The 12,939-nt window shown below is 45.9% G+C and overlaps 1 protein-coding gene across 1 annotated transcript in view; it reads left to right on the top strand.

Moving 5' to 3' along the window:
• The first annotated feature begins 2,386 nt into the window (after positions 1-2,386).
• GPSM1 (G protein signaling modulator 1) overlaps positions 2,387-12,939 on the top strand; it is a 151,235-nt gene continuing 140,682 nt past the window's right edge. Inside the window, 1 exon segment of the mRNA XM_056812696.1 lies at positions 2,387-2,640. Within this exon segment, the coding sequence (XP_056668674.1) occupies positions 2,582-2,640 (59 nt within the window). The 5' untranslated portion in view covers positions 2,387-2,581.

Here is a 12,939-nt window from a genome sequence, read left to right as displayed (position 1 = left end):
AGTTTTGTGTTCAGGTGCAAAAGGCTAGTCACCTAGTTATAGCTCTGCTTCTCACTGAGTTGTTCCTTTGGATGCAAAGATAGCCTCCCTCGCCGCAGTAGTAGCTTTCCAAATTGCTGTTTGCAGTCTCATTCTTGACAGGAATGTCTGGCTTTGGGCATGAAATTTTCTTACAAGAGCCAAAGCCAGATTTAGTTGTCAGGAAGAATACTTTGGATTAATATAGCATTTCACTTACAAAAATGCTACCTAAATAACTCTTTCTTCTTATATCTCTATATGGTAAGGGGGAAAAATCCAAAACAGGTATAGCTACTAATCCCTGAACTTCCTGCCTAAGTAGGCCGATTTGGCTTTTACACACAGGCACTGTGACCCGTGTAAGAAGAGAAACAAGGGTAGGAAAGGGAGGGAGAGTTCTACAGAGGCATTCTGCTCTGTGGCCTGGTGGCCCCTGCATGATCCCTGCCAACTATATCGAGGTTTCCCCTCACTTCAGGGGTTGCTTCTACTCAGAGTCCTGACAGCTTTTGGGCTCCGGACCCCATCCCAGCCCCTCTATGGTACAGAGTTCAAGGAATTGCTGAGAAGAGAACTTGGTCAAATTTTGCTTGAAGGCCAGAATTGAAACTCACACCCATTGGATTCCTGCCGGCTTTCTGCTTCCCTGTCTGAAGCATTGTGGTCCAAGACATTTCACAGACCTTGTGGTTGGGGAAACTAAAAATGATTTCCAAGTCTGCTCCCTGAGCTGAAGGAGTTGTGGAATGCAGCTAGCATATAAAAGGGGTGGCCTTCTTTCTTCCCTTACCCAGGATTGAGACAATGGTGCTGGCTGCCCACCGTGTGCAGCCATGGCCCTTGGAAGCCAGGCCCTTTCTATCTCTTGTGGGTTGGGGTTTTCTGGGTGGTTGGGGGGGGGGAGATATATGAGAATGGGAGCTGGGGAAACAGGCAATGAAGCACAGCTGGTTCTCATTCTCCTACCTAATTTCCTCTGTAGGAAAAACAAACCCACTCAAGCCTGAGATGTCCTCTTTGATTTTTTTTTTCCATTCTCTGCCTCAGCTGCCCAAGCCCAGTTTCTATCAAATCCAAGATCATGCTGAGGGTGTGGTTAGTGTGCCCATGACCACAGGCTTGGTACGTGCTGAAGTAGCAGTAGTACAGACAATCCAAAAGTTGCTTTTGTTTAAATATACACCCCCCCCCAAAAAAAAAATTGCCTTTCTAATGACATGTATTCGTGGCTGCTTTTCAAGTGAGATGGATTCTTCCTAAGCAGACACTAACATTGTGAGGAGGGACAGATGTGGATATCAGAGGAGAGGAAAGAAAGGATGCTATATGGGTCAGAAGAATTCAAGCTGAGATTAAAAAACATATACACTGCCTCCAAAATCCTGGTCACTTGAATGATTCAGTGGAAATGCTGACTCCAGCAATACAGCCTAGATGTAGGCTAAACTCCACATTCCTCTATTTGTGTGCTACCAGTCTCTTTCTGGCCAGGCTTGTCATGGAGGAGCACACTCTAAGACCACAGAAAATGCCACCCATGCCTTGGCAAGCAATTCCTTATGGAACCAAAGCGTCATTCCTCCTATCCCCCCTATGTATTTTCATTGCCCAGTTAATTGTGAATCCCCTATTCTTAATATTAAGGGTTCGCGGCTTGGCTTTGTCTATGGAGGGTCTCAAAAATTCCCTTTCCCACTGAATGCAGGGAAGCTAGCAAGCAGGTCAATCCTGGAAGTTAGTGACATCTTTAAGAGCTATGCTATAAAGGATAGAATATTGGACTCTGTCTCAAGAAATTCGGAATCAAGACGTAGCTTCAAAGCTTTCTGTCTCTTTGACCAGGAGCAAATAAATTATTTAAGCTCTGAGTGTTAGTTTCCTCATTTGTAAAATAGAGATAAATACACTTGTTCTCTCTCCCTAATTCGTAGAGTTGTTTTTGAGGGAGGCTTGCTATATAAACATGAGCAATTATTATTATGAAGACCAGGACCCTGGGTGCCAGGCCCTCACAATTTGCTTCTTTTTACAACACCCCAGGAGACTTCCCCTTTATGAAGTTCTCATTTCGCCAGAAGTGTTTTCATTCTTGTCCCAGTCAAAAAAGGCTCGGAGGAATCCCTCTCCTCCATCCCCTTACCCCCTCCCCCGAAGGCAGCAGACTATGCCCAAGGGGCCAAGTCGGGCGTCTTCAGCTGTTGGGAAACCCCAGAGCAACCCACACTAAGCGAAGGGATTGGGGGCGGCTGTTGTTGGTCACCGAAGAGCAAAGTCAGCTCCGTCCCCCCTTCCCCAGTGTACGGGTATGACATCACGCTCGGGGGGCGGGGGGCAGGAGGGCGAGGGAGGGGCCTGCCCCAGACTTTATTTGCCTATACATCACTTCCTAGCCGCTGCTGCCTCGGCCGCTGCTGCCATCGCTCTCTGTTTGCTGCCGGGGCGCTGCACCCCACTAGCCCTTGTCTCTCGAGCTGCCTCTTGGGGGTTTGGTCGTCTTTTCATGCTACCGCTGCCTACTGGGTGCTCGCGCCCCGAGGGGACCGTCCCTTCTCGATAATTCATGGCTTGCCTGACCAGTGATGAAGTCCAGAATTCAGCCACCAAGAGACTTTATTCCAGGTAAGGACCCCTTTGCCGGCTCCTTGCCAAGCACTCTGCTTCCCTGCCCCCCTCACGGGTCACCCAGGCCAACGGCAGTTTAGGTATCCCCCCTGGGTCACGTTGTCTTCCAGCCTCAACTGGCCAACTTTCTCTGGGCACAAGTGAAGCTCGGCGGTGCTCCGATCTAGCCCCACGTTCTCCTCCGGCCCGCCCTGCCCTGCCTTCCCTTCCCCGGTGCCCCGTGCCTGGGTCTCCCCCCAAAGAAAGCTGCTTTCGCACGTGTGCTTGGCTCTCCTTTGCCCCTCGGGGTAAAAGGGGCGGGAGATTGGGGGAAGGTAGACAAAGCGAAGCCTGGCTAGCTGGGCGGCCGCCGCGGTGAGGCTGCGGGATGTGCTGTGCGTGCTCGTGCCGGGTGGGTCTGAGCCGAGGAACACAACAGGCTTCCCCCTCAGCCTACCTTTGATGCAGCGGTGGGGGAAGCCAGTCCGCCCATCTGCTGGCCAGGGACTGGCGCGCCCATTCCCTGGCTCGATGCTGGGAAAGCCCCCCGTAGCTGTTGTTGTAGACAATCCTCGGGGCACGGTGCCCCAGGTTTCAGCCACCTCGCGCTCTGCTTCCACCACCTGCCCCTGGGGAACCCCTCCAGGCGAAGCATTCCTCTGCCTCCAATCTGGGCTGGCGCTGCATTTTGGACGACTTGCAGGAGGGAGAGCGGGCGAGAGGGAGCCGTGGTGGGCCGAGCAGGGGTCGTCACCCATGGAGAAATGGCCTAGGACCCCCGCCCGGACGTTCCTGCTCATGGCCGGTCTGCCCGTTGCAGAGCTGGTTCGATGGCCCACTGGCGGGCGAGGAGCCTTTGTCACTGAGCCCCCGCCTGCTGACCGACATCACTTCCCAGTCCGCACTTGGCTGGAGGCATCTAGTTCTCTTGTCACTGAGGTGTGGACCGTGGGACTGGATGTCAAAGCATACTCGAGGGATGCTCCTGTCTGGTTTCTAACTGCCTGCTAGTTTGGGGGCCCTGGGAACTAAAGGGACAAGACAGCCGGGGTATTTGAAGTTCTGAGGAGCAGGACCACCAGAGGGCCCAAAGCTGTACCACAGACACACCTCTCGATTTTCCTCCAAAGAATGTCCAGGCCTCCCCCTTCCCAGCCCAGCTTCTTAGTTGTAGCTCTCAGGAAAAGATCTGGCCCGCTGAGTCCCGTCTCTGGCTGCTCTGAAGAAAGAGGAAAAAATTATTTTGTTAGCACCCTGTGGGATTAGCTGCCCTCCACCTCATGGGTAATTGAGAGATGACTGTAGGATGTGACATGTAGGCATATGTCTGGATACACACATGTATTACAGTGTGCTGCATCATCCAGCTTATAATTACGAGGCCACTTGCCATGCCACAGCACTCACAGCCTCTCTACCTCCCCATAATCATGGCTAAAAATCTGTGCTAACATACACCAGGCCTGCCACCCCAATGTGTCCTGTAGGGAAGCATATGGACTGTCCATAAAGGACTGCAGTGAAGCCATCAGAGGCTCAGGCCATTGTTATTACTGACAATCTCACAAACTGCAGTTTCTTTAGTTAAAAAAAAAAAAGTAGGGGGTGGGGACATGGCAGCTGGGTGGCTCAGTGGATTGAGAGCCAGGCCTAGAGATGGGAGGTCCTAGGTTCATATGTGATCTCAGACACTTCCCAGCTGGGTGACCCTGGGCAAGTCACTTGACCCCCATTGCCTAGCCCTTACCACTCTTCTGCCTTGGAGCCCATACACAGTATTGACTCCAAGATGGAAGGTAAGGGTTTAAAAAATAAGGAAAGAAGTTATTTTTAAAGTATTCCCATCTCAATGGATTGGGAAATTCCCAGCCTCCTATAGATGGGGTTCAGGTCCTTAATAACAGAAGATTATTTGACAGCAAGGCCGAGAATCTATCTTTACTGTTGCATAGAGGGGCAGGAGCATGTGTCTAATCATAAGCTGGGATGGCAGTGGGAAGAGGAAGAGAGGATGAATTGAGAAGGTGGACTTGAACTTGGCATGTCTGTCAGCACGAGAGGAAAGGGTCTAAGACAATTCTTTAGATCTTAGATTTACAGCTGGAAGGGACATTAGAACCACCCAAACTGAAGGTGTCAAATTGAGGGCTCTGAACAGATTAGAAATGTAATTGTTAAATGTTTAAGAAATTAAAGTACAGTAGAGATGATGTTAATTAGTGGTTTTCCAAGTCAATATGTGGCCTTTAGGGATCCTTTTCTATTTAAGTTTGCTATACTGACCTTTCCTTTATGAATAAAGGAAACTTAGGCCCAAAGTTGGAAAGTAAATCAGTCACAAGGATGATATAGAACATATACATTAAGGCCATCACCTTTTAAACTGCATCTGACAACATAGAAGAGCATGTGGGGGGAGGGGGAACACGTTATCTAGATAGAGGGGAGATCTGAGTTCAAATCCCAGCTTTGCTGTTTACTACAGGTGTGACCATGATTTCAACTCTGAGTAACTCTGAGAATGGTCGTGCCAGTAATAGAAATGGAAGAGTTGGGGGAAAAGGCAGGGCTTAGGAAAAAATCTGAAAAGAGGACTTTTTTTCATTTTTCAGGAGAAACAATTGACTAATTGTATTGCTTATTGTATCTAATTGTATCAATTAGATGTAGTCTTTGAATTGGGAGTCCCAATTATGGATTGAGGTTGCATTGAATCATTCTTATGTTTAATTTGGACATCTGTTTTCCAATAATGCATGTTTTCAAAGCCAGAGTTAGGATCTCAATCCCTATAATAAAGAACAGTATGAGGGTAAGTGCCCCAGTTGGAGAATCAGTCTACAACCATGAACCGGTCAGTGCCATGCTATAAGCCCTTAAGCCAAACAACCAATAAACAAATCACAGAGAACTTTAACATTTAGGAAAGACTGTATTTTGTCAGGTCAAATGTAACAGTCTGTTTTCTGTAAAGGCTCTGGTTTCAAGTTAAAGAACTAAGCAAGAAACCAGAAGCCAACTCCAGGGCCAGCTAGGTGGCTCAGCTATGAGGCCTGGAGACTAAAGGTCCTGGGTTCAAATGTGCTTTAGGCATTTCCCAGCTTTCTGATTCTGGGCAAGTCACTTAACCCCAGTTGCCTAGCTCTTACCAATCTTCTGCCTTGGAACCAATACTTCTGAAACAGAAGGTTAGGTATTTTGTTGGAATTTTTTTGAAGGGAAGAGGAGAATTTAGTGACCCAATGCACAGAGAGCCAGGACTAGAGAGATGGGAGGTTCTGGGTTTAAATCTGACCTCAGACACTTTCTTGCTTGTGTGACCCTGTGCAAGTCATTTAACCCTGTTTGCCTAGCTCTTACCAGTTTTCTGCCTTAGAACCTATGCTTAGTATCAATTCTACAACAGAAGGTGAGGTTAAAAAAACAAACTCCATCTACCCCTTTTCTCCCTACACCCTAGACTACAGGATGAAATGCCTGTTTACAACTAGAGTGCCAGTCTAAAGAACCATCACCCCCTTCCTAGCCTCTCTCTGACCCTGTCATTACTGAGCATCAAAGGTAGAAAAGAAAGTGGAATCTTAACTATCTTTTCATGTGATCAATCTATCAAAGGTTATGGTAAGAAGGATGAGCATTATTGCCAAGATTCCTATACACAGGGGTAGGACTTTTCCAGGCATTGACCCAATACCAAGATGAAGAAATAATCAGAGACCAGGGACAAAGAAACCCAGAACTGGTTTCATTAGGGCAAATAGACAAAAAAGGGCAGGGCAAGGTCCAATTTGAACCTTTGTCCTAGAGAACTGGGCATCTAGTGATGGGTGCAGTCTGGAATACCAATGTGCTTCAACTGAAAACCCATACCTGGACAACTTAGGAAACAAGATAAGAATGAGATCATCTTCCATTCTCTTTGATCAGGAGAGAAAGGGCAAGCAGAAAACCTTGAGGATGTTGAAAAAAAGCCCTGAACTCAGAGCTGGAGACAAAAATCCATACTGGCGCTGTGGCTACTGGCTTACCGTTAGATGACCTCGAGCACTTGATTTTTCTGAGATCTTTGCTGCCTTGTTCATAAAATGATAATTTCTATCCAATTTAAAGAGTTCACATAAGTTAGGATAGTATTTGTCATGCCATTTTAATATGGGGAAAAAAGTGTTATAGAAATAGTATTCTTACCAAATCTAGATAAATCTGGAGAGAGATATATGCATATGTATATCTGTATGTATTATCTCTGTCTTTCTCCAGGTTTATCTGTATACTTACATGTGTATGTATATATCTATATAATGGTCTCACACATCATTAAACCTCACAAGACTTTGCCCTTTTATTCTACCACCTTGACATAGTGCATTTGTTTCACTCTCTGTGCTTTGTACTAGACTTGTTTCTCTATGTGTATACACCCATTTGGATGGCAAATTCCCAGAGTCTTATAGAATGTGAGTTCCTTGAAGACAAGGATTATTATTCTTGTCTTTGTATCTCTAACATTTAATACAGTGCCTAGCACATAGTCGGTGTTTAATAAATGCTTATTGCTTGATTGGTTGAAGGCATGACCCACATCTCCTTCCCAGGGTATTTAATGTTGATACCTTTCACTTTATAGAACAAACTGGTACATCTCCAAAAAACTACCCACTAGGCCAATTTTTGTCCTGAATATGAAGTCAGTTTTCCATTATGAAACTGGGAATTGTTATCTTGGTAAAAAAGATAGGAGGAGAATCTAGCCCCTAAGATAGCTTAAAAGCACACAGCAAATATTTTCTAATCACATTGGGGGAGGGCAGGGAATGATAATTTTCCAATTAAATAATTAGAATGAATACTCCAAACAAAACACAAGCTATGAATGCAAGCCCATTGAGGTGATTTTCTGGTGGGGCAATGAATGGCCAAGTATTGTGGGGGAGAAGCCATAAGGAAGTCAAATGAATGGAACTTTGTTGAGTGGAACATTCCAAAGCTGCTCCCAAGCCCCTTCCCTAGCAGGGAGAGCCCTCTTTGGTAGCTCAGACTCCTTCTCTCATACTTGGCCAGCCTGTTAAGGACTGCTGACAGGAGGAGTAGCTGGAGCTAAAGTTAGGTCATGATACCCAGATCAGGAAATGAGCCAGTTGGGGGACCCCATTTACTGAGCTTTCCTGAGACATATGACTGACAAAAGGCCTATAGGTCCAGTTCATTCAAGATTTCCTAGAACTAAGCTAAGTGGAAAGTGGGGATCAAAAGTGTCTCAAGGAAATAAGGCAGTGCTGAGTATGATCTGGATAAATGCCTAGAATTCATATTTTCAGCATTTATTTTATTTGTATTTGTACCAATTACATGTAATAACAGATTTTCATATAAGTTTTCCTAAGTTATATGATCAAACTTATCTCCCTCCCTACCTCCCTTCCCTTTCCCCTCCTGCCTGATATTTTCAATCCAGGATTGCCCTTGTTTCTTTTTAGGAAACAGTGGGAGAAAAGTTGACACTTACCTGTGATCTAGGTCCCCAAATTGCCCAAAATCTGAGTTTGGCATTGACCAGAAGGTAAAACATTTTCAATTTCAGGGGTGAAAGGAGAGAATGGGAAGGTAGTAAAACACCTAATCTTAAAAGACCAGTCATTTCCAAAGGAGCTCAGAGCCTTGCCCTTCATGTTCCTAGAAAATTATGACCCAGAATCCTCCCCTAGTCTCTTTTTCCCAGGAGGAACTCATCTCAAAGTAAGACCTTGCAGATTTATAAGGCTAAGTGCAGCTAGATCATTATGAAGGTCCCAGATGACATACTAGACATGACATGCTCTCGGTTGGCCTTTGGACCAGGCTACCTATCACTGATCTTGGATGATCCAATATATCTCTTCTTTGGCAAGAGGCCATGGGCAAAGAGGCAGATTGGGACTCAAAAAAGGACTCTTTTCCTTCCCCCTGGGGACAATGAGCTTTGTACATTAACTGTGATATGTTCTAGTTAAGCTTTGTAGGGTAGAAAGACTGACAAGTTCAGCTTCCTTTGGATATAGGGGTATTTCATGTGTTCTAAAAACAAGTTTGGTTTTAAACCAGCCTTGCTGCATGTCCTTCTCCAGCATAAGTCCCTTTCTTCTCAGCCCTGTGCTTCCTGAAATATTTGCTTAGATACCCTTCAACTCTGGAATACTGGAGTTAAGCCAGTGGAAGATGTCCTCAATGGAAGAGTGAGCAACCCAGACAATAATTTAGCTTAATGGGGGAAGGATGAGTGGAAGGGGCATGCAAAAACTGGTAAAGAAGCTAAGAAACTGGTATTCCCCTCCAACAAGAAAGCAACCAAAGCAGAAGGGGCAACAGCCAAAGAGTGGTCTGGAGGGACTCACAATGTCAGGGTAGTTTTGTGCCACAATAATGAAGGGCACATAGTCATTGGCAGTTAAAGTGTAGATATTGAGATAAAGAGCAAGATAAGATTTAATGACTCTTAATGAGCAAGAGCAAAAGACTTTGAGGGGCATGGATAATATTTGGTGGTCAGGGCTAAGTGGTGATTGTTGGCAGCTAAATGGACAATAGTGCATAAAAAAGTGGGGATGGGAGTTAAAGACACATAAGCCTAGATAATCTTTCCTGGTATGTTAACTGCTAGAGGTTTCAGTGCCTGGTAAAGGGTGGTATAGATGTCTGGGTGGAGCTGCAAAGTCCAGGAAGAGAAGATAGGAAGTGGATAAATCACCCCGTCCCCATTTCCCATATCCGTCTTTCTCCAAAGGACTGGGGGAGAGGTAGGAGCTATTCACTAATAATTTTAATTAAAAATAACTTGGCAGGCAGATGAGGAAGGTTGATGTACAAAGGGTAGTTCCTGCTTTTCAACGGGTCTGTTTAAGCAGCCAATAGAAGGGTTGTAACCCAGAAGGTAGGCACAAGTCAAGAAGTCAAGCACAAGTTTAAAGCTGGATCACCTTTTCAACCCTATCTGACAAAAGGGAAGAGTACGAGGGGGAGGGACACTTAAAATGGAACAACTGAGAGGGCCAAAATCAGTGATAGCCTGGCGTGTGGTCAGAGGTAGCCAAATAGATCTCCTGAAATGTTAACTTACGGGGCTTCCAAGAGGCTTCCAGGAGGTATGCAGGTGACACAGGTGGAATCTTGGCTTCCCTTCAAAGGCGCAGGAGTAGGGCATAAAAAACAAGTGTAGGAAGTCAATTTATCCCTCCTCTTCCTTTCCCCCAAAGCCATGTGGAGGCAATGGGTCCACAGGCAGGCTTTGGCAGGCTGACACTCTGTCACTGCCATTTGACTATTCTAGCAGCCTGTGGGGATAATGTGGCAAAGTGGGAAAGCAGGACTTGAAAGTGAGGTCCCAATTCGGGGACAATTTACAGTGACAGTGGCCGTGTCAGTGGGAGAGATGATCATACTAGCAGAGAGCTGAGGAGAATTTAGGATTGCTCCTTGCTCCTTGAAGGAAAGTTTAAGTGAGGGAAATTCTGGGTTGCTGCATGGTATGGGGGACAAAGAAGGGGTCTGAATTTGGGTACCAGAAACAGAACTCAGCTTTGTCTCTGGGTATAATCATTGAAATGGGGCTTGGGCTGGCAGGGCAGGAAGTGGTGAACTCCACCCAACCCCCAAAGAGGTGGGGGAGGGATTCCCAACCTGAGTAGGGGACTACTGGAAGTAGAACTAAGATTTCGACTGCTCTGGCTTCCTGTGAGGTTGGTGCCTCCTGAAGGGCTGGGGAGGCAGGTGCTTCATGGGTGCTGTTGAGGAACAGGGGAATGGAATGCTGGCTTCCAGGAGGCAATCAATAAAACAGAGACAGTAGCAACGAGGGGGCAGACTAATTCTTGTCAACCTGTGAGATAGAGGGATGGTGAGCTCTACATAGCATTGGGATTCTCAGAGCAGTTCTATTTTTCACTGCTACTAAGCCACCATCTTGGCTCTGCTCCCTCTAAATACCTTTGGGGAAGCTTTTGGGGCTGCCTTAATGGTAATCAGATACCAGAGGTAAGATCTAGTACCCTTTTGAAGGTTCCAACCATAGAACAGAACCTAGGGTGGGAGTGATCAGTGGCAAGGGGCATATTCCATACTCAACTCACCTTTATGCTTGGTAGAGGCTTTGGCTATGGGTATGGAGGGGAGGATTTTACTAATAAATTACCTTACTAGAAGATAAATTGCCAGGGATGTGAGTAGGTAAGTAGGAGCTGGTTCGCTTTTTCAGCAGGCTAATGTAATCTGTGGTACTTTAGTGTGACTTTTCCATCAGTCTATTGGAAGAGTACCATAACCCAGGGTCCAAGATGGTAGCAGTTGCACTGGTGGACCCAAAGCTGGCTAGCTTAACTTCAGTGCAAAATGGTGAGCCCTAGCTTTGGCTGGTATCCCTTTCCCTATCATATTAAACAGGAAATATTGAGAGGCCACATTCCACCATGAGTGTACAAGGCAAAAGACCCATCTTCTTCTGAAGGGTATAGTCACAAAACCAAGGATGGTAAGGAGGCAAATTCTCCATTCATACTTGTACCACCTTCAGAGTCTATAAAGGTGCTAGGAGAACGTGCCTCCTATTTTATTTAAGAAACTAATTACTAATGAACATGGTGATACATACCTGGAATTCCTGTTTCTGGGGAAGCTGCAGTTGGTAGATCACTTGAGCCTGAGAGTCCTAAGCTGCAGTGGGCTAAGCTGTTTGAGTGTCTATAGTAAGTACTGCATCATTTTGGTGAGCCCTTAGGAGCCTAAGGAGGGAGAGACAAGAAGATAGGAAGAGAGGAGGCAGCTTGGGTAACTCAGTGGATTGAGAGCCAGGTCTAGAGATGGGAGGTCCTGTGTTCAAATCTAACCTCAGACACTTCCCAGCTGTGTGACCCTGGGCAAGACACTTAACCCCCATTGCCTAGCCTCTTCTGCCTTGGAATCAATACACAGTATTGTAAAGGTAAGGGTTAAAAAAAAAAAAAGAAGGGAGGAAGAGAGAAAGAAACAGAGCGGCAAAGACAGAGAAGAGACAGTTCAGCAACCAAGCTTGTCCTGAATATCAATCCCTGCTCAAGTGGTCATAGCCCTGAAATTTAGTTTTTAGAGCTCTACTAGGACAGTATGATAAGTGACCAGCTGGTAGAGGGGTTGGCAGAGAAAGGAAATGATTGGCTCTTAGTCATGTAGGGAGTAAGTTACAGAGCTGGGTCCAGAGATCTCAGCACTCTTTCTACCAGACCCCAACGCTACCTCCAGCTCACCCTAAGTTGCTCATTGGGGGCTCTTTGGAGAGGCTGGGAGCACAGCCTCTGTGACAGGACTCAGGAAGCTCTCCTTGCTTTCTGTGGCAGTAAGGGCAGAGTAGTTTCTACCCTTACTAACCATAGCTTCCCAGAGCTCCAATCCATCCATCCTAGCTAAAGAAAAAGTAGAATATTACACCAAAAAGAATCAGAAAGGTAAAAGGGAAACAGACATTTGGAGGCAGAAAGATTGTCACAGGGGACCACAGATATTCAAGATAGCCAGTCACCCAGCTGTCAAGACTTCTGTTATCACTTCATCTGCTCCAGAGGCCTAAAGGAAGTAAACATTTCTTCTCCACAAAAGGAGAGACCCACTGGCTGAGAATCTATTATTCATGGTATAGACAGCAAATTTCTCCAGGGCTTTTGGAAGATCATTTACTAAGCACCTACTGTTTGCCAGGTTTTGAAAGGGACTATTTATTCCAGTCCAAATAGAGGGGAAGGGACTGAAGGCCATGGAAAATGAGTGAGAATTTAAGCCAGGGACCTTAGTCCCTGGTGCCTGCTGCTTTTTCAGTCTCCATGGTCAGTATTCCACTGAGATAGTCCCTGTATCATAGGAATAGGCTTTGAAAGAAAGCAAGGGAGCAAAAGATGAATGTATAAAATAGACTTTAGAGGGGTAATCTCATTGGCTGATAGTAGGAAACCATGAGGGGAATAAGTTTATGAAGGTAGAGTCTGCCTTTTTAAAGGCATTGGAGTAGGGGGAGAAAAATCCATTTACCTCATCACTGACCTACAATTTTCTTATTTTGATCATGGGAATCATAAGATCTAGATTCAAAACTAGAAGGAACCTCAGAAGCCCTCTAGTTTAACCCCTCATTTTTTCAGGTGAGGAATCACACAGGTCGTAACTGTAAGAGGTAGAATTTCAAGCCAAGGCCTCTGGCTTTAGAGCCAATTTTCTTTCTACTTTATTATTTAGACTGCCATTCATCTCAAGCCCTACCTCACACCCTTAGGCAAGACAGGTATCCCTAGCCTGAAGCCTCTATTATCAGTCATTTTTCTG

This window comes from Monodelphis domestica, chromosome 1 (genome assembly GCF_027887165.1).
Source record: "Monodelphis domestica isolate mMonDom1 chromosome 1, mMonDom1.pri, whole genome shotgun sequence".
NCBI lineage: Eukaryota > Metazoa > Chordata > Mammalia > Didelphimorphia > Didelphidae > Monodelphis > Monodelphis domestica.
Note: the sequence above shows the minus strand (reverse complement) of the source record. Positions and strands in the feature narration are given on the sequence as shown.